Source organism: Protomyctophum bolini (genome assembly GCF_963924005.1).
Source record: "Protomyctophum bolini genome assembly, chromosome: 18".
In the NCBI taxonomy this organism is placed as follows: Eukaryota; Metazoa; Chordata; class Actinopteri; order Myctophiformes; family Myctophidae; genus Protomyctophum; species Protomyctophum bolini.
In genome coordinates this window covers 9,848,417-9,871,339 of record NC_137879.1, presented here as the reverse complement: position 1 = coordinate 9,871,339, position 22,923 = coordinate 9,848,417, and the positions used below count along the sequence as shown (strand labels likewise).

The window sequence follows — 22,923 nt, the reverse complement described above, 5'->3', positions numbered from 1 at the left end:
AAACAGTTGTTTTATTTCCAATCAAAGCACACGTTTTTACATGATTACATGTTCTATATAATCTTTATACATCTCTATTTGTGAGATCAGCCATGTGTTAAAAGAAACATGACCAAATGTAAGCTAAAATGCCACCACAAAACATTGGTTTGTGCAGATTACACTGTGCTGTCCTTAAAGCCCCCTCTGAGTCTTTACCTAGGAAGGAACACACCGTTCCTTCCCCTAAAGCCTGAATTATTGGTTGTGCACACCAAAAACAGCAGACCTACAAGCTCACAGGGCATCATGCTGTGAGGCATTGTGAGACTTGTAAATTGCTTTTTCTGGTGCACAACGCCAGCGCTGAAGCATCTGCGTTGGCTTGGGATAGCAGGCGTTCTGGTACCGTCATGTATTTCCCCATAGACGGTCTGTGTGTAGAGGCAGATGACAAAGCATTAGCATGGTAATCCTCTTGTCCACCATCTGGATGCTCTAAAATTAAATATCAAAACCAGAGCACATGCAACAGATGCAAACATCTGCAAGTGTACAGGTGCATCGTTAAAGTAAATACACATGCGAGGCGCACGGCAGCAGCTTGTCGAGTGTTTTAAATCAATTCGATCATGTACGCATTAAAGGCATGTTCTGTATTATATGATAGCTGATTATATAATGCATATATAAATTCATGCAGATGGGAGGGATAAAGAGGGACAATAATGGGAGGAGGCCGGGGCAAAGCCTGACTGAGCACGCAGATTTTCCATTACTGGGGATGAATATGTTGTCTGAGGCATTTTCAGATTGATGGCCAATATTGGGTTGGGGTCCAATTATCTGAACTGCTTGGCTGGTTGCCTCTGTCTGTCTCTGTGCGTGTGTGTGTGTGTGTGTGTGTGTGTGTGTGTGTGTGTGTGTGCGCGCGTATGTATGGGCGTACACGCGTGACGTGAGAGATTTGAGATGCGTTTCACAGGGTCATGACTCATCCGTGTTCTCCTGGCCTTGCTGTGTGCCCTCCCACCCTGACACAACATTGCGAAAAGGTTACTTTTTGAAATGTAATTCACAACAGGTAATTATTGTTTTAGATTTTACAATGATTGTGCTTTTTACTTGTTGAAGTATACAGTATTTGAGTGTAACGCTTTTTTTTTTTAATCAACATTTTCATTACATTCTCATCACTGTATAATGTACAGTAACTAACTAGACCACCATTCTTTTTTTCCCCTGTAATCTGTCATCTGATTACATTTATTTTGTCATTTAACTGCATAACTCTATTATGGGTACTTTATCTAGACTGCTACTTACAGTACCAACCCTGCTTAAAAAGGCTCTGCTTAAAAAGGCCCTCTCTGTTTCAATAAGCACTTCCAGTCCAATACATACAGTACCAGAGTTGGTTCATATTATGCCCGGCCAGAAACATTCAACATTCTCCTGTATTCAGTGTGTATTTAAAAAAACGTTAATTATTGGATGCCTGCAGGCTGCAGCTCACATGGGTGTGAAACTGAATGTCTCATGCTATTTTTATACCTGTGAATAAGCACCTCAATGTGAGTATACTAAAGGAGCGTATTAATGAACATACACCTCACTGAATCTGAGAAACAAAATGTGCACTTCATGTGCTGCATGTTTTTAACCACAAATTATTCTCATTTTTTGATATATTCAGTGTTGACTTTCGCCTTACACGTGGACGAGCAAATCGGCTATTTTGGTCCTACACAAATTCCAATTCCCATTGACAATTAATGGATGATGTACGATTTATTTGAGCGCCCCTCACTTCACATGGATGTGATTTTATTTTAGAGCAGCCAATTATTTGTAGCCTACCACCTTTTTTTCTCTGAATGTTCCTGGAACACCCTCAAGGACTCCTGGGGGTCCGTGGACCTATAGGGACAGTTCTGGAGAATCAAACAACCTTTGAACCTCAGTGTCAAGTTCATCATGACCCACGCTGGGGTGTGTGTGTGTGTGTGTGCGTGCGCATAATGACAGTGACTGGACACATGTGGTTATTATAAGCTCTCACTAGTTGGGTCGGTAAGTGTCGCTATCACTCAGTGGGTGTAAACATGGATCTGTAAATTATTTCAAAGTGTACTGTTCCAATGTTATAAACCTCCTGCGGCTGCTCTCTCTCTCCTTCGCACCTGTCAGTCACACACACTCACAAACCATCCTGAATCTCCCATGGACCTCAGACACACCTTAACAAAACATAATAACCACTGTCCAGAGGACAAATAAGGGCAAACAGTGATCCTTTATTATCCTCCCAGTCACCAGAGGAACTTAAAAACACACAAAACAGAAATACAAAAGACTAACGTTAACAGACAAAAAAAAGAAAATAATTAAAGCTCTCTAACAGATCTCACTAATGCAAACAAAAGGAAAACAACACCTATACAGAAGTGTGATCCTGTGGGACGCATATGGAACCAGCGCCGAAACCAGCCTCGTTCTGTGGGAAAACAAAAACACGGCTCACTCCGAGCTGACCTCAGTAGCAGGTCAGTCAGTACCCGCAGTATGGTCTGTATATGTTATAAAAGTAAATCAAAGTCTGATTCATCTGTGACGCTGGAAAGGCATGACTTTTTCCCTCTTTCCATGCCGTAGGCTCTTTCCCACATCATATGCTGAGGTGTGATCACACCGTGCGATGCGAGAAACTCAGGCGTCCATCCGTCTCTCATCATCATCATCATCATCGGCGCGTGTGCTTTTGAGTCGTCATGTGAGTGAACACGCCGCCTGCTGCCAGGAAGATGTCTGAGGAGGGAGCGGATGCGTCACTGGATTAGTGTCTGAGAAGCTGCTCCAGCCCCTTCTTCCACTGAGCCGCGCGCTCACCACACCTTCCCCAAAGCCTTCCACATGAGCCAGCCAAGCCTTACCTCTCCACCAGGATGAAGAAGGAAAAGAAAATACACATTTTGCTGTTGGTCATCTCGGTTCACTTGACCTCGGGTAGGCTCTGGTCTCTTTTTTCCCCCATTGTTTTGTGTGGTTAAAAGTCTTCTCTTCTCGCCTGTTTATTGGCTTCATAATAACTAGCTAATCCTCTCCTCCACACAGAGGACATGAACTGCTTAAGAGGGAGAGAGAGTTCATGCGGCCAGTGCCTTATGTGTTTGTGGTGTGAATGTGATACTGTTGAATTAATGTCAAAGAATTCCAACATTTAACATTGCCTCTCTGTTTCTTTGCCTTCGGTACCCTTCCTTCTAGCAAGTGAGTGTGATAAATACATTACATCCAAGTTTACAAAAAGAAAATAGAATCCAATGTATGTGCTTATGGGCTATGCTATGGCATGTCAGTTGCATGTATTGCATAGGATTAAAATTGGTATGGTGCAGTTCCCAGTTTCACAAACTCTTTATTTTCCCAAAATACGGTGGTCATTGTAAGAATATTTGTGGTGTTCTTGTTCAAACAAAGATGTTTGTGTCTGTGTTTCCTAAAAGGACAAACCGACTACGCTCCTTATTTCTATGACAATGAACCAAGCAGCACAAATGGGAATATGGCTTCGTTCAGCATCTCAGAGGACACACCAGTCGGTGAGTTGTTTAGACAAGGATAGTAGTAATAATCAAACTGTCTTCAGTAATGTGTTGCATTCAGAGTACAACGGTGTAATGGAAGGATCACATTAGTATTGAGCCCCATGCTGGCCATTCTAATACCTGTGACCTGCATTCAGGCTTAGGAAAGAGCACAACATGGCTTGACCTGCCAAACCTATTTGTTGTTATTGAAAAAAAAAAAGAAAAAAAAAAAGATGAAATACATGTCATTTCAATGAAAGTATTTCAACTTTGCACATAGACACACACTGGAATAGGAATGTCGAATTGAATTGTTTCGTTTGTTTCCAATGCAGGAACACAGGTATACACTCTGAACGGCACAGATCCAGAGGGGGATGCAGTGCGATATGGACTGTCTTTTGAAAAGGGCTCCAGAGAATACTTTAGAGTGGACCCCAAGTCAGGAGTCGTGACTCTGGTGCAGGAGCTCGACCGAGAGGTGCGTTCATTCAATGCAAACGTTGTTCATTTTAAGAAGTAGCTCTTGTCCATTAGAGGAGAACTCCTCGAGCGCTATGATGACCCTAATGGGTCCATTTGGTTTCATTTGTACGGTACCCTCTAAGCTAAATACACTCAGAGGATTTTGCCTCATATGGAACTAAATCACCTGTCAGCCTTGAGGTTGAAAGAAACATCCCCTCTTTTGTCTTTTTCTTTTTTAGAAACAAGGTGAAATTGCAGCAATAGTGAGCATATCGGATGGCCGCAATAAAGTGAGTTTTCATATCAAATGATGTGTGTTGGTACTTTGGTAATATAATGATGCTAGTGTATGTATACAGTATGTTATGTATTTTAAGTGACTTGGATCGCGTGGATCCATTATAAATGCCATCTCTAATATACAAATACTGCAGTGCATACACTACACTGTACTATATGCAGTAAGTGCGTGAACATTTATTTTTCATCCTTTTGTCATTTCCATCAGGTCGTCGAGACAGTGAGAGTGTTTGTGACGGACGCCAATGATGAACAGCCTGAATTTCAAAACGTACCTCTCATCATTGATGTCCCAGAGGTGAATAATATAATTAGAGGAATTATATAACATAATGTGAGCTGAGCTACCATACAGCACTGATTCATGATGTATTTATTGTTTTTATGAATTAAACATTTAAGTCATGCCTGGATGGATGGCTAAGTGGACACTTTCTACTGTACAGTACACAATGGTGGAAAGTAAATCCAGTACATTTACTTAAGTACTGTACTTTTACTGGAGTATTTCCAATTTATTATACTTTTAATTTTTTATTTATTATTATTATTACGAAACATGCATTAACCACTTCAGACCTACACTGTCCACGTAGGCTATTTGAAAATAGAAGATCTACAAGCTCACAATGTGCATATAGATCTGCTATTTTCAAAGGATTTTTATACATTTGGAAACATTTGGAAATGGGACATTATGCAAAATAAGTTCCTTTACTTGCAGGACTTAAAGGATCACTTCACCACTTCTCAACCTATCTTCATATAATTGGTCCTCACTAATGTTCATGATAAAATACCACTATTTTTTTTCTACTCAGTCGGTGGCTCATAGGAGTGCTGTGGGCAGTTCAGAAACCCGTCCACCAGTGACATCATTGTTGGGGAATCTAAGCTAATAGAAAATACAGGCTTTCTATTCCTGAAATGTTGCGAAATACGAAAATAGAAGCCATCGTTCTCATGATTATACAAATCTAAATATATATATATTTTTTTTAATCTTGTTTAAAAAAAGATCTGGGTTTCTGAACTGCCCACAGCCCACAGACTGAGTAGAAAGAAATTGTGCTATTTTATCATGAACATTAGTGAGGACCAATTATATGAAGATAAGTTGAAAGTGGTGAAGTGGTCCTTTAAGTATATGTTAATGCAATTCTTTGTACTTGAATTTCGGACTAGCAGAGTATTTGTACATTGTGGTATTGGTACTGTTACTTAAAGTACAAAATGTGAGTACTTCTTCCACCACTGCTTTCTACTGTACAGTACAGTATGACCATGTGTATTTAATGTTCGCACGTTCCCTTTCATTTCTGCGTTTGCGTTCCCTAACAGGACACCACTCCAGGAAGTAGCATTGGTAGAGTCCAAGCAGTGGACAAAGACATCGGTTCTGGAGGCAGTGTTTCATACTCGCTACAGGTAACACTATATAGTAATTACATTATTGTCAAATACATCCATTAGCCCAGTGTTTCTCAAAATGTTTTGGCTTTAGTACCCCTTTTTTGATTCCTGAATCCAATTACTCCTTAAACCGACTACAACACTTTGCTTAGAAAACGGCAAGATAAAACCATAGCTATAGCAGCATAATGATCCTATGAATGAATACCCACCATTTGGAGATATAACATTGCAGGCAATACATTGAGTAAAAGTGTTGTGATTTGTGCCTCCTGGGCAGATTCATTTTAAACTGTGGCCATAACATTTCAGTCCAGTTTTGCAAATAAGTAATGCTTTCTATTCAGTGGTAGACTGGTAGGGGTACACGGTATCTCCTATGTTAAGTGATGGAGGTTAATTTAATAGCGGAGTATAGTGTTGGAAATGGTGTTAATGTTACTTTAGTGGATTAAATTTCAATCACATTTGATGATAGCATTGATGGCTTAACAGAAGCTTGGGCATGCTTGACAGTATAACATGTGTCACTGTTTACAGCGAGATGCTGCTATTCACATCCAAGTCCAGAAATGTACTTGGTGCCGTAATTGTTGTACTTTTTCTGTTTTGTACTGTATGTGTCTATGGAGTTAACATTGCTCTAATAGACCCCCAGGTGTGATTAGTATATTGAAATATGTCTTCCCTGTGTATCATTTTAACACTTTCTGTACACGTTTTTGAAAAAAATATAATCATAGTAGGCTACCTGATGATCATGTTTTAGGGGGGAAATAAATCATGCAGGGCTTAAAGTTCTCAGTCCTGGGGACGGATTTCAGTCCTGAGGATTTCATTATTTTAATGAGATCAGTGCAGATTTGCAAAAAATAATTTTCAGTCTTGGGATTCTTTTTGGCTTTAAGCCCTGATCATGGCCTTTCATCTTTAAGCCCTATATCGTATGACAGATAAAACAAAATAAAATAGCCACCACTCTGAGGTTGTAGATCTGCTAGTTTGGAAATTTACATTTTTGACATGCCAAAAAAATACGGTTGCCGGGTTGAAAGTGGTTATGCATGCTCAAATAGATATAAACATGCACCTGCACTGCAAGTACTCCACTCACCCCTGTCCATTTTCTACCGATTGCATCGACAGAGCACGCCAGACATCAACTCACCATTCACCATCGACGGTCACAGCGGGGTTCTCAGAATCAGAGAGACTCTGGACTACGAGGATACGCCCACGCACTTTGTGGCAGTGGTCGCCAAGGTGAGGAGGTCAAAGGGTCATCATCCGCCTTCAGGGGCGGCGGTGGCTCAGGGGTAGAGTGCCTGGATGGGAACCGCAAGGTTGCCAGTTCGAACCCTGTGGGCTCCCCCAGAGTTAGTGTCGAAGTGTCCTTGAGCAAGACACTGAACCCCTAATTGCTCCCGATGTGCTAGTTGGTGCCTTGCATGGTTTCCTCTGCCATCGGTGTATGAATGGGTGAATGTAATGCACAATCTATGTAAAGCGCCTTGGATAAAGGCGCTATATAAATGCACCATTTACCATTTACCTTCATGGGCTGGTCCTTCTGTTGTGCTGTAATGAGATGGACGATAAGACACTGCACATACCAATGTATCATCTTCACTTTTGACTTCTACATTTTGGCTGTGTACTGCAGCTTAACATAAAGTAGTGAATCAGATATTTAACGTTGTTTTAATTATTATTATTAAATTAATTTGTTATGAAGTTTGAAGCCCTGTAGAATAGATTATCGCACACGTGTGCATTTGCTTAAACAAAAACTCAATTCAATATCTATTCAAATACATTTTCATTGACATAATGGCATAACATAACACATTTTAAGATTATTTTTTTCTTTACACTAAATTAAACTCAAACGCTTAGAATTTGTTTCTGTGTAGCCTCATAGGATGAAGGAGATGGGACCAGATGGGTTCATCTCCACAGCTTCATCTTTTCACACAGTAGTGAGGTGTGTAGACGGATGCACTATTATTAGAGGACATGTTTGTGTGGTCCAGATGACTGAGACACTTTTAGTTCAGGAGATTGTAACATCTCCATGTACTCCGCACTCCCCTTTGAATTTTAACACGATTAGCATGGCCAGGCTGAGCTCCCATCTTTAAACTACAGATTTAAACATGTCAAATAAGTAACATCTAATTATGTCATGCTAGATTAGCGAGAGAGATTAGTGAGTTTAATATCCCCTAAAATTTGAAATGGGGTGTAATGGTATACCAGCATTCAAACCTAGACATGATGTCCCTCAAATAAGCAATTAGAATCAGTAAGTTATCAGAATTTGTGTGACATATTGGCCTGGACCCTGGAGATATGGGTGACATTTTATTATTTACAGTATTATAAGTTAATTTTAGGTTAATTAAAACATTTCAAACTTTAATTTCTAATGGATTAGTGCCATGATTTAAACCGTGTACACTGTACACTGTACAGCACATTATAACTGGATTCTAATAATATGTAAATATTGCAACGGGCACCAAACATATTCTAGCTATAGCCTTGGTATTCACAGAAATTATATAATGTTCTCTGCATGACATAACTGTTAACAGATGACACTCTGTGGTGCCAATTTCACATGCATGGTTCAATCCATGCAACAGCAAACCGTGTATTCACCAGCAGCCATTACCTTGTGTAAGCATCCTTGAAAGACACACTGAAGCCCAATAGCATCTCTCCCCTGACCTGCTATTGACCATATTCACTTGGTGGCCATTTTGCTCTTCATGTCATATTTAGGGCTGCAACAGTTTAGCAAACTAAGAGTAATTAATGTTAATGAAATATTACATTTTCAAAAGATGTAGACATTTTCTGAGATTATAGATTGGCTATTAAAGTATAAAATTGGTTAATCAATTTAGTCTGACTCTAATATAAAAGAATATTATATTTTTTATGTCGATTCAGTATAGTATGAAGAAATTAGATCAATAAAAATACAAACAACACACATACAAACAACACACTGATAGTTGCAGCCCTATAGTCTTATTCGCAAAATGGATGGCGTCAATGATTAATTGAACGTTTGACTTTCCCCAGGATGGAGGAGGGAGGTACAAGGGCAACCATCAGGTGATGTCCTCCACCGCCACCATAACCGTCAATGTGATAGACACCCAGGACATGCCCCCTTCCTTTGTTGGCACGCCTTATTTTGGATACATTTATGAAGTCTCTGTCCCCGTAAGTCTACAACTTTGGATACCTTAATTGTTTAACTTTTAATACATTTATGAAGTATCTGTACTTGTAAGTCTGCAACTTTTGATACATTTATGAAGTCTCTGTAAGTCTTTTAACTTAAGTCATTAAGATCCGAGGACGATTCTCAAAATGTCTTCTGAATCCGAACAGTTTCTGAAAAACGTATCGGTGGTGCTCAAACGTTTTCATGTCAAGGACCCCAGAATGATATGTATTTGGCCACCGACCCCCCATCTTTTTGTTCCATGGAGGAAGCAAATATTTGAGTTAAAAAATGTTCGCTTTAAAAATAAGTATATTCAAAGATTTGCAAAAATGTTTTTGCAAATCTTAATTATATCAGCAAATTTTGATTTATCCAAAGTAAATAATATTAAAGTATAATTTTCCACCATATCAAAATGCTGTGCTTTCATTTTTGGGTGCAGTTTAGTTGTGTGCTCTTGCTTTTTGCCAATGCATTAGCGTTATTCTAAAAGGATCTTCAATGCATCAGCGTTATTCTAAAGGTTCTTTGGTTGTGTACTTCCAGGGCTCTGAGGTATTCACAGTGACAGCCAGAGATGGAGATCAGGGCAATCCCAACCCAATCTATTACTCTCTTATAAATGGTAAGCAATACTAACATCGCAGAATAATAATAACATGGTGTTTTGTGTGTTCATTTCCTTTTTCTTTAATAGCACTGCTGGTTCCCTTCTAAGCTCGTATTGTTCTTATTGAACTTTTAATGTTAGGTTATTTAATGACCTTTTCCAAGATTCCAAATTATTAATTAAGTCTATTGGCTTCTTCCTTTTATTGCACAATAACTTCCATTTTATATTACAATGTGTTTTAATAAACTAAACCTAAATTGTGTTCACAAAATACTGAATATTTGACAAAATCATTCTGCCATCGAATTCCTATGGGATTTTGTTGAACGGTTGGTTTTAGTTGAACATAATTTGTCTCTAACACATTTTCTTCGTCATTTTCAGGCAGCGATGGCATCTTTGACATTAACGGCACGAGCGGTTGTGTCACCCTGACAACATACCCGTCCCAGTTGAAGAGTGAGCTGTATGAGATTAACGTCAAGGTGTGACACGATGACTTCTTCTTCTTAGTTGGATGCTGAGATATCCGTCCGGAGTTGTATTAGTGTAGGCTATAGGTGGCTGCGTTACACAGTCACTCGCCCATTGGGCCATGGCTCTTTAGCCGACTGGGAACGTACGTGGCTTGTTTGAATGAGGCCCCGGGTTCGCCTCCCGGCCGTGGCTACATTAGTGTTTGATCTCTCCCAGTGGTGATATGTTTTAATCCCTGTCAGACTGAATTAAATACATAAGACTGATTTATTATAGTCTGATTGATTTGATATTTATGTTTGATATAACATCACAGCTTAATCATTTGACAAACCACGTATGGTAACCACATTAACCCTGGCATTCCTATTTTGGTCGAGAGAAAAGTAGCAATTATTTTGCTCTGAGAAGTACATACTGTCCGTAGGTATGGTGGTTAACAAAATGCCCCCCTCCCCTCTGTTACAAATGGAACCCTGTATCTATTCTGTCTGTCCGGGGACCACCAGTGGTCCTTGAGGCGGTTCCAGTTGGTCCCTAACTAAATGATGGAGAGTTGGTAACTAAATGGACCCTTCTAGATCTTTAGCTCTTGAGAGTGTAAAATGAAACCAAATGGACCCTATTTGGTTTTCGACTCTCACGGCTAAATCTCATCAAATAGTGGTCCGTGGCACAAATGCAGAATAAATAATGGGGGTCTTGCCCATGATATGAAAAAGTTTGAAAACCACATATTTTTTTAACTGCAGGCATCAGAGGTAGGGCCAGGCGACCACCTGGGCGACTATGTCGTGGACGTGGTGACGGTTCGAGTGGTGGACCTCAACAATCACCCTCCGACCTTCTACGGAGAGAACGGGCCACAGAACCTGTTCGAGGTCACCATGTCCGAACACCCGCCCGCCGGGGAGATCCTCCGAGGCTTCAAGATCACTGTCAACGACTCCGACCAGGTAGGAGGAGGACTCCTGTGCTACGTCACGTCAATGTACTAACTAGACAGGTCAGAGGCAGCCTGTGTGTTGATCAACACCAAGTACACTGGCACAGATCACTATACAGCTTACGCACACACGCACGTGCGCACACACAGACACACAGACACACACACACACACAATGTTTATAACGACAGAATAATGGTCAAGCCGTTCCTCCTCCCGGCTCCCGCCGCCCCTGTTTTTTGTATATTTAATTAGTAGTGATGCTGCTACATTGACTGAGTGATGAACCAGAAAACTATTATATAATCTTTACTTTTACCTGTATAGAAGACCTAACAGAAATGAACACATTGAACCTAGTTAGATGATCTATCACATTTCTCATAGCGTGTGATGTGATGCCTATGGAACACCATCAAATCCTCAGTGTGCCTCGTGAGATCACGTGATGTCATCAATATTAAGCCCATATATGGAGATCCCTGATGTCATCAATATTGGCCAGAAACTCTACATCTCACCTCAAACATCAAACTCTTAGATCTCCATTTATGGAGCTGACCTGTTCTGACATTCCATAGGTTTATCCTTCCCCATCCATCCTTCCTCTTTGATGTCTCCATTTTGACTGATACCCGTCCATTTAAACTCTAGAGTTCTCAACAGGCCCGAAAATTAAGGCCCGGCCCTACCTGCGCCCTCATCAAACCCTGTACACTCAAGATACTGCCCCTGCTGCCACCCTTACATCTCCATATATAGAGCTGACCTTTTCTGACATTCCATATGTTGATCTGACCTCATCAAACCCTGTACACTCAAGACACGCTCCATATTTGGCCAGTACAGAATTCATTCCATATGTTGATCTGACCCCCCATGCCAAAGCACCAGCACTCGTCCAGCAGTCTGCTGTCACCCAGGCAGATATGTTGATCTGACCCACAATTCCAAAGCGCCAGTGCTCGCCCAGCAGTCTGCTGTCACCTCTTACTTGTACTATATAGTTATACTAGCTGCTACAAGGACAATATTTATTGTAGCATCAGAATCCAAGTGTGCATACGATATTAGACTTGGCGTTCGGCTCTGCTGCATTTTCTCCCTGCTCGGCGCGATTAAACAACATCGTAAAACATTAAGATCAGGGAGATAGATATACAATTAAACCCCCCATGGGGAGCATAAATAACAGAGCCCACCGGTGGTGCTGGGGTGGTGGTGGGAGCAAACATCACATAACAACCAGGAACCATATGCAGAAGGAAGGCAGGAAGAGCATGCAGACTGGTGAGCCTGCCCAATTGGTCAGCTGATTGCCACATCAACGAATGATGCATGTTAACCCCTTGAGTATAGTATGCGCCTTTGAGCATGGCATGAACCCCCTCGAGTATGTCTGCCTGAACTAACTCTGCAGGCTACGCATCATTTATGTAATACCATTATAGATTAAAAATGATTTGGTTTGGGGGGGGGGTCCTAATAGTAGTGTCTCCTGGGGGACCTGGTTAATATAATTATAGATTATTTAAAGAAAATTGACGAAGACAATAGGATAGAATAACCGGATCCTAATGCATATTCTTATAGCCTCTGCTCTGTGTGTTTGTCCTTCTTGCAGGGAGCAAATGCTAAGTTCAAACTGAAGCTGGTGGGTCCATGGAGGGTCCTCAGGGTGGTCCCCCAGACCGTCCTCAACGAAGCCCAGGTCACCATCATCGTGGAGGACACGTCTGGCATCGACTACGAGAAGGGGCCGACCTTGTCTTTCAAGGTCAGATTTTCTGTCTGAATCTCTGCAGAATAAAGTGCAGTGTTGATTTTGACAGCAGTTTAGTTTAGTTTTAGTCGGCTGAATAAAATTCTGTTAAAGTTTTAGGCATATTTTTGTCATCGGAAATGTTTTACCTTTAGTCGACTAAATGTCAGATAATATAAGATTTGAGTTAAATCTACAGTTGGCGAGCATTGATGGCGTCATAATAGCAGATTTTACACGTGGTTGCTGAAAATATAGCCAATCTATAGACAATCAACAACGTGTCTTTTAGTTCTACTGGATCTCTTCTCTAGTCATTCCCTAACATTTTAGTAAAAATTTTAGTTGTTGACAAACTGTCAGTATATTTAATCTTTTAGTATTTATAGTTTTCATCAGTGAAAATAAGTAGTCAACGAACATTTTTCGTCATCATTTTAACTGACGAAATCAACACTGCATAAGTGTGTTATTGTTACCAATACAGACCTACAGTATGCATATTCATTTCTTGTTACAAATATACAAATAGCCCAAATGGGGATGTATTATTTATTTTGCAACGCATCTGTCTTTTCGGCAGCTGCTGGCGGTGGAGATTGACACGCCCGAGAGGTTCAGCGCGACAGCTGACATAGTGATTAATCTCCTGGATACCAACGACAATGTCCCCAAATTCACGGCAGAGTATTTCATCGCCCGGATCCCGGAGAACTCCCCCGGGGGCTCCAGTGTTGTGACAGTGACAGTGAGTCGGACCCGACGGGAGATTAAACTCTCGCCTTTGACCCCGCTGAACAATGATTATATAAGCAGCAATCTGTTAATAAATTGCATATTGCTGGGTGGGTGTTCATTAGGAGAAAGCAGGTGGTTTTTCCCAGGGATCAAAGCGCACCGTGACAGGCATGCGTTATTGTTCTGGCAGACTGCATATCGTTGTGGGTACTGTGTACGGTACTTAACGCCATGTGGCTTTGTAAGCTATAGTATTTGAAGGTAACAGAGGTCAAGTTGCATCAAGGTTAATCATATTGCCCTGTGTGGCATGCCCTACTGTTTTACTTCCCCCAGAGACAGACCCTGTTGGGTTAAAGCCCCTCGCCCGCCCGCAGACCGCATTGTACATGGGCTTAAACTCAGCTAACTTCAATCATCTAAATGGGCAGCAGTTGGTTCAGGAAGCCTTACGTTCAGACCAGGGGGGCAGTCAGACAGATATTTTGTGAAGCCACCAATGAAATCGGGAATTCCTGAAAGTTCATATAATGGCCTGTTGTGGCGCTGTCATTGGGCCCAAAAAAACCCATAGCCCCATAGAAGTCCATGTATTTGGGCCCAACTTCACCTAGACTGTATTACCTTAATAAACATGGTCATGAATACTTTCTGCTTCCAGTCACTAGTTTAAAGTCTCATTTCTAATGTCATAATATTCTTTTTGGAAAATGATGGTCCCATATATAAAATAAATTACCATAAAGTCGCGTATGTTCTGAGGGGTGTGGCTACCGTTACAGTCTATGATCGGGGTTCCCCACCCACTCGAGTCAAAATAAAAACCAACGGAGAAGAAGGGGGGCAGTCCCGCCTCGTTGTCTGGGCCAGCCAATGGCCAGCTGGGCCCAAACGGATCTAGAAAGATGGCGATGTACAATTGAAGGACTGACAGGCTTCATTTTACGTTCATGTTAGACCCGCGGAACGCTTTGTCCATATTTTTTTTACAGTCTATGGTTCAGACCTGTATACAGTACAGTAGGCCTACACACAACAAAATGGTGATTCTTCACTGGTTATTTGGGTTTGGTTGAGGTGCTATATTAGCAGCACGCACCGCTGCAGTTCCAAGGATGTGTTAATTAAGCCACTGTATGGTTCTTTAGGTTCTTCATTTTAGTTGTAAGGCACCTCTAATTGCTATATAGCACCGTTTGACAAAGGTTGCTATATAGCACCTTTAACCAATCTCTGCTGTCTGTTTTTCTCCTCAGGCCAATGATCCGGATTCAGGGCCTTGGGGTGATGTCAAATACACAATTTATGGATCCGGATCAGATTTGTAAGTAGCACTCTACATTTTAAAACCCAGTTATTAAAAACCCTCCAAAATGTATTTTTTGTAAACATTTTTTTTTAACTTAACTTATAACTTTATAATTTAAAAAATATATAAAGTTTGACACATTTTTATACATTCTGGACAACTTTAATGTCGTTAAAATGAATTAAAAAAAGAATTGTATCGGTCTGACCAGAAGCAGGTATATGGTATAAAAGCCTTATGTTAAAAACAAATGTGTAAAACTAACACAGCTACAAGCTTGCTATGCGTGTGACGCTGTAATATGATCAAGTAGTCTGTTCAAATTGAAGGTGGGGATATCTAAAGCAGAGGCATTGATTCCCACCCCATGCCATCCATGCCCCTCAACAAATCAAACCCTGACACGGTCAGTCAATTAATTATGGTAAGACACATAGAGCAATCTTCTGGCTCGCAGGTCAACAACCTTTAACCTTCTCTGGTGCTCTCTCTCTCTCTCTCTCTCTCTCTCTGATGGAGAAAGTAAACAGAAGAGCAGACCTGTATGTATAGTAATATAGCGCTGCAAGCACCAGCAACAACACTCTCAGCAAACAGCTTACACTCTAAGATGGCAGCCAGATACTGGCTAATCTCCTAATTGGATTGGAGGGTAAAAAATAGATTCCCTGGTCTGACTCACACAGGGCGAGCCAATTATCATGCACTGTGACAGCTGGAGCCAGGGAGGATGGGAGGCTTTGGAGCACATGGGGTGGCGCACAGCAAACAGGAAAGTGCAAATTTATACGCGTCTCTGTTTCCAGGCAGGGAGTTGGGTTTAAACGTGTGAAAGTTATCAGTTCGGAGGCAAACTTGTTAATTTTCACAGTGAAAGATGTGGAAGGAGATGAGATGAAATTGGATGAACAAGGGCTGTGGCTGCAGTGGTAGACGAGTAATGTGCGTCTTTACTGCACTTGCCAATTTCTGACAAATCTTCTCGCCAATGCATAGAATTGTGTCTTTTTCCCCTTTCTGAAAAAAAAACAACTTGTTAACTATATTCTTAGCCCTGGACGCACGCACGCACGCACGCACACACACATTCACATGCTCCTACAGGGCCATGCTGCAAAAAACTGTGACTTCCTATTGTCTATTCTAACCAGTGGATATATTTCAGTAATCAGTTCAACTAATTGATCAAAGTAAAAAAGAATACTAATAAAACTACTGTATCCCTTTAAACTACACTGAGAACCTAATGTAACAACCTGAACACTTTCTTAAAGCAATGGGGATGGTGATATGGAGAAGGACGGGCAAATAGGCAACATACTGTAGTCTGTACCACATCATGTAATGGACAGCATCATAGTGGCCGCCTGATAAAGTCACCGGTTAGCCTCCAGTCTATGTGCTGAGTGCTCGTCATGCAGAGTGCTGACCATGCTTGTGCTTTATTTTATATGTGCCTTAGGCTGTACACAAGATGTATGTGTAGGGGATTTTCCTTTTATCCTGGTTTATTTTAGTCAGTTCGTTCATGTGCCTGATGATTGTACAGGGGAAAAAAGCTTTTTAGCAGTCTGTTGCCAGTGGCTCTGAGACTACCTGAGCAACCATTTGCTGGGAGAAGCTGAAACTGAATTTCCCTTGCAGGATTAATATGTGGGTTCTACAAAACCAAATCAGACGTAAACCCATACTTAGTGGACTGGAGTCCCCTAGGTTGTCTATACATGGCCCCTTCCTTTTTCCCCTCTATATGCACATATATTTCCAGCTATTTTTCACTGACCGTTGTAGCCCCTAAAAGGGACGCCAGGGTTCACGTGTTTCATTCACTCCCCATGTTTGGTCGGCAGGTTCTCCATCGACAGGTCGTTGGGCGTCATCTACACCCAGCCCTGGGCCACCCTGGACGCCGAGGTCAGGTCCAAGTACAACTTCTATGTGAAGGGCGAGGACGCAGACGGCCAGTACAGCTTGTCCGAGGTCTTCGTCACCATCCTGGACCAGAACGACCACTCTCCAGCGTTTGAGGAGACATACCTGGACAGGACAATGGTCATTGGCATGCCTGTCAGAGTTGAGGTATATATGTTTGCCGGAACATATAGGACCCGATTCTAAAAATGTCTACTAAAACAGAATTTTTTATGTTGCTATATCAGTGGGTTTCAAACCTTTTCATGTCAAAGGACCCCCCGATTCATAGGTTCTCAAAATATTTTGTGTCTGAAATTAAGATTTGAGTTAAAAATGTTTCTTTAAAAAAATATCAAGTGATGTGTGGCGTTGTGCGTGCTATGAGCTTGTATATCTGCTATTTTTGATTAGCCAACAAATGTGCTATTTATATAGCTAAAAATAATTTTACACCACATGTATTGGCTGAAAATACTGAGCCACTAGCTCACAACAGGTGACTCTGTGTGGATGAAAGTTGTATCATTTATCTACTCACCCTAGAAACACTGCAGGTATAGTAAGGTGCTTATTGAACCCGGTCTGAGCTTTGACCACACAGCATGCTTTCCTTTGTCTTACCAGGCAGTGGACGACGACGCAGAGTCTCCCAACAACATCATCGAGTATTCCATCATGACGTCAGACCCCGACAACATATTTGACATGAACGCCGACACGGGGGAGATCAACCTGAAGCCGTACATCAAGTCCCTGGAGATCGTCCAGAACATCACCAAGAAGAAGGACACCAGGTGGTCTCTGGTGGTACAGGCCAGGGACAGAGGGTCTCCGTCCTTCAGCACAACAGCTGTGGTCAACATCGACATCAGAGAGGCGGTAAGAGCCGGGCTATGCGTCCTGCTTCCTGAGTTCATGACAACTTTGCATGCTTTGCCAGCGCTAGCTATATGCCAAGCCTGCATCGTAGGCTATAACCTATAACATAGGCTAATGCCCCTGCTAAACTGAAAAGCATTGACATCACTTTCACTTCATTTGTCTTTAATTCAACCGCCATTCTGTTTTACATTTATATTCACGTTAACCCATCTTCATGTGTGATATAAATTTGCATGTGGTGTGTTCATTTTCTTTAAGCGTTCATTCATGTTGAGGTGACTCTGTGTTACTTTTGCTGTTGTCTCTTGTGTTGTTGTTGTTGTGAATTGTGCTTTTCAGATCAAAGCTCAAATTATTTCCTACTTCAAGGGCCTCAGCAAGCGTCCCCTGACCATTTTTGGGATTTTTCTCAGCACTGTCGTCTCTCTCATTTCATTAACAGTCTGCATATCCACCATCCTTTACTGTAATGCAGTGAAAAAGTCCCGAATTCACCCTGAGAGTAGTTACATTAAAGTGATGCGGAGGATAAAATGAGGAATTAGTTTTTATCATTCCTCCTCAAAAAAGACATTCATTTTCACATCACAAAAAGAGGATATTTATTTTTCTACTTGACGTTTATTGTCTGTAAAAGAATACCGGAGCACATTTTGAAGGAAATCAAAAACAATAAGAAGTTTATCAAATATGTTTTTCTTTTCTAACATAATTACTACATTATAAATCGTCATTTGTGATTGGAGAATTCACTTATAATCAATCATGACATCGTCCATCAACAGGGACAACAGGGCAAATGCTATTAATTCAATTATCAAAATTATGATAATATTTTTTATCTTTGATCAAAGCACTGTTGACTATTTACCAGAAGAGACTCATGCCTAATTTATGCTCTGTCGTATGACAACTGTGGCAAAAATAGCCCACATACAGTACAAGTTCACACCACGTCGCAGATGCGACCCATTGTGAGGTTGTACTGTATGTCGTCCATTTTTTGTCACAGAACATTGTGATACAATGAAGTATAAATCGGGAAGATGCAGGCTTCTTCGAGGGATGTAGGCCTGCATTTTGCACCAGTCCACATTTTTATAGAAAAACAATCTCTGCACTTAAATCATTGCGGGGCAACCCTCATTCATGCACATCAAATAGACATTTTAACGCAACGCACTGCCAGACGCATTCCCAGTCAAGTAGTTCTTAGCTTTGCATTAGATTAGATCTTCCCAGCAGAATGGATGATTGTATGTGCATGTCATCGAATAGTACTATCACAGTAAATTCCTCAGTGTTCATTTAATTCTGGCGGTATAAAAATGGACCATTATGGGTCAAATTTACACAGAGGATTTCACTATGTTAGTAAAAGCATTATATCAAATGGTTTAGTATGTTGTCCAGTCTGGGCCTCCTCTGCCAGTGCTTTGCTGAGCCATCTTGCATGCTTGAACAAAAGCTACCTAGACGCATGAAAGTCAGTCCGTTGGACTTGATTAAAACTCTTCTATTTGTGCTCTTTCACAGACTCCCCTCAATGGGCCTATGGGGGCCTTTTTAATGAAAAGTAGGGCCAATCCCATGAAAGCTCTAGGCATGGTCACTGCTATCGTTAGTGTTTTGGTAGGAGTGACTGTCTTGATCTCTACGGCTTTGTACTTACGCAACACAAAGTCAAACAGGATTGGGCCATCGCGCCGCATCATCAAGAAGCGCCGTGCCACAGACGCCCAATCGTGGAAGATGCCCTCCTTCATGGCCAACAGCCCCGGGGACAAGTTCTTCGTCAGCGACCCAAATGGTAGCCCAAGCCGGGGCAGCCGGGCCAGCCCCATCCGGGGCAGCCAGGCCATCCCCAACATCTCCATCAACAGCTTGCCCCTGATCGACGACTCCAGACCACAGCCCCCCAGCGCCCCACCTCCTCCCCCGCTCATCACCAAGCCCAGCGAGCGGCCCACCAGGTCTATGCACACGATCTCTGGGTCCACGTTCACGATCCCTACGTCCCTGCCCTCCATCGCTGGGTCTGTGCCTACGATCTCTGGCGCGCTGGCGTCCAGGGGCCCCAAGAGGTCCAGGTCAACCCGCAGAAAAGAGGCGGGGAAGGGGAACCTGAGCTCCGCCTTGGTGTCAGAGCTCAAGATGAAGCTGGAGAAGAAAATCCACGAGAACAATAAAGGTTATGGTTTTAATTAGTGTCCAGACAGGTTTTCTTTGTCTTTTTTGCTGGACTCGTGGGTCGACCCACTGCTCCTCTGTGATCCCCACAAGACCATACCTGAACCCTTGGTCATGTGACTGGTTTTGCCTGCCTTTTAAAATGAAGAACATTTAACTGTCAAACCAGAGTTTTGACAAACCCTCATCAGCGACGACAGCTATTTTGACATTACATAGAAGGAGAATTAGAATTAATTTAAATAGTTCTCAGATGTGTTAGAATGCCAGCAGATGTGGTTATAGATCAGTAACGGGCATTGCTGGAGAGACAGTAATGTCAAGTAAATATACAAGCCAGCCAAGAGAAGGAGAAAGTACACAAGTCCTTCAGTGGCAGCTGTCTACATGATTTACCACACTGCCATCTTGAGGAGGATTATACCTCGTGGAGCAGTGTGCTGTACTGTATGGTAGAGAATTACTGACACGTACATGTCGTTGCTGTCGGCTGGAAACCTTGTATCTCCAACATTGTTACTTTTCCAAAAAATTGGGAAAACAAATGTAGTTATTATTTATTCACAAGCTCTTGTTGATAATCTTCACTGGTTAGATATGTATGTGACAGAAAACCTGGCATCTCAATTTTGGGCATGTCATTTTAGCCAACCATTTTCAGAAATGTGTTTTTTTTTTGTTCTTTCTTCCTTATTTCTTTCTTTTTTTGTTAATTAATTTTTTTTACACATTGTGACGCTTTGTGAGCTTGTGGATTGGCGATTTTTTTTACTAATGCTCCCCTAAAATAGGGCATTCATCTATGAAATAAGGAGAAACGGTATGGAAATACAAGGAGTCTGCCTGATTGTGATGATATAAAGATAAGGGGTCATTTCTTGAAAAGTAAAATGCTCAAGAAAGACCATGTAATGCTTTAACGCTGCACTATGTAACGTTCCTCTTCTACCATGGATTTGAACCCGGTTCCAAGGGCTGAAATGTTTTACCATTGAGCTAATTAAGCCTGCCTGCTTGCTCAGGGGATAAATGTAATCTTAATCATTAGGTCAAAATTTGGGTCAGATCCTGTGTCTAGGTGAGACATGACCTTTGACACGATCTAAATGGCTCAATTGAAGAATAGAGAGAAAAACTCTACCCACCCCAGCTGTATGTTATATCATATTAACATATCAAATTCCATTTGATTAATTAAAAACCAAGTTACAAAGTGCAGCTTTAAGAACAGAAATCCTAAAATAATGTAATTTGTCCAGTTTTGTTGGTTCAGTGAATCATGCAGCTCAACAGAAAAGTCGGGACCACTGCTCAATACAAAGTGCTAAAGGACCTATGTAGTATATTTTATTTTACTCTTATACCAGCTCCACGGAAGCTGATGAGTTTCTTTTTATATGACGATGATGTGCCACTGTAGGCTTTCATAAGAGTTTCATTTGCTTGTATCTGTGATTTAAGTATGAGCATTTTTGTTGTACAATAGAGATGGTTTTATATGTGGGACGTTTTCATTTTGAATGTACAGTTGAGTATTATGTTATTTTCATTATATACATATTTGGCCCATTTACATGTGGACTTGCCGTTCCAAAGAAATTTACCTTGCTGCTGTAAATATGAGTATAAATTAAAAATGTATAGGTCTATATACATTATCAGAGGTATTCTAGACTAGAGTAATTATAAGAATAACTCCACATAAAACTACAATTTCCAGTCTTGCTATGTTCCTAAACTACATTGATATATCTATTTTGTGTCTGGCATTAGAGCGAAACTAATGATAGTAGTGTGCTGATGGTATGGTACTGTATGGTCTTGCTGTTCCACACCTGTACAAGACAAGTATAGGCACATCCGTTTCAACTTTTAAATCATAGTAATGAATGTCTCTTATCCTTCGGTAACTCAAATATTGTACAACATATTACACTTGCCTGTCGCTTTTAAGTGACATCTTTGTATTGTCTTTGTAATATTGTCTTGATTTTTGAATAAATTATTGATCAAATAAATAATCAGTGCTCACAGTTCCTTTTCAGCAGAAGCCAGTTTAATTCAGGTTCATAAATAATAATAAGGTCTAATAAAATAGGCTATTCATTTAATCAATTTCCGCAATATAACCCATCGTTTTTTACGCAATTTTACGATATGGGCTATAGCCCATGGTCCAAAATGATGAGAAACGAGGCTAACTTTTTTTTCCAAAATTTCAAAAAACATGGGCTATAACCCATCGTTTTTTTATTTTTTCATTTATTTTTGAAATTTTGAAAAAATAAGTTAGCCTCGTTTCTCATCATTTATTATATAGGCTATCATTTCTTTATGTGCTGATCGACCAATATGTTGGGGACACATGCCTACATATTTTATCTGAGATTTGGGAACAATTTATTGATTCAGCATGAAGACTAAAGCCTTCTGAATAAATCTATACGCAAGTGTATGCCTCCGCAAATGTCTACGCCACCTAAAGAGGATTTGACGGAGTTTCCGACCAACCTACGTGAGCGTCAAGTTCACGGCCATTTCCTTGAATTCCAAATTAAAATGTGGGAAATCCACGTAAATTCCGCTAGCACGTCACGTCATGTTATCATCGTAAACGCCGTTGTGAATTTGGACCATGGTGTTGCAAAGCAAAAGAAAGCGCTGGTAGTGTACTATCCAAGCTTCTGCCTGGATATAGGGTTCGAAGCCCTACAGCGCTGTAACCTGCTAACCTTAGTCCTGTTGTATGTTCACATTAAATATGAAATTCACTATTTCACCAGTGTGAAGTCAACTTGGAGAAATGGAGAGTAAAGGGTTAAATCTGGACTGACAATCATTGCCACTGACACTCTGCTGATTGTCACTCACTCACTCACTCCCCAATTGCCTCACTAATCAGCATCAGTGCATTCACTGCACCTGAGAGTAGGGCGTTGGCCAAACACAGGAAACACACAAACCTCCATGAGAAACAGCAGTGTGCATCCAAACAGGAGCAACACACACAAACAGCAGAGCAGAACGGTGCAGCCATATAAATGCTGGAGAGACAGCCGGTGAGAGAACTGTATATCTGTGACAGATCATGCCAGTTG

General features: G+C 41.2%; 1 protein-coding gene across 2 annotated transcripts; it reads left to right on the top strand.

The window, feature by feature from the left end:
* The first annotated feature begins 956 nt into the window (after positions 1-956).
* Positions 957-21,760, top strand: LOC308333347 (cadherin-related family member 1a). Of its 2 annotated transcripts, none has more exons than XM_080789703.1 (19): positions 957-1,063; positions 2,425-2,525; positions 2,635-2,985; positions 3,486-3,581; positions 3,905-4,050; positions 4,277-4,327; positions 4,546-4,635; positions 5,679-5,765; positions 6,897-7,013; positions 8,844-8,987; positions 9,541-9,619; positions 9,992-10,092; positions 10,837-11,040; positions 12,655-12,807; positions 13,376-13,540; positions 14,787-14,854; positions 16,690-16,918; positions 17,378-17,632; positions 19,172-21,760. In XM_080789703.1, exons 3-19 carry the CDS (start codon positions 2,925-2,927, stop codon positions 19,841-19,843), a joined length of 2,718 nt encoding a protein of 905 aa, XP_080645829.1. In that variant the 5' UTR covers positions 957-1,063; positions 2,425-2,525; positions 2,635-2,924; the 3' UTR covers positions 19,844-21,760. The 2 variants fall into 2 exon arrangements, with proteins under 2 accessions (XP_080645829.1, XP_080645828.1); XM_080789702.1 differs by having other exon boundaries at positions 964-1,063; positions 2,170-2,525.
* The last annotated feature ends 1,163 nt before the right edge of the window (positions 21,761-22,923 follow it).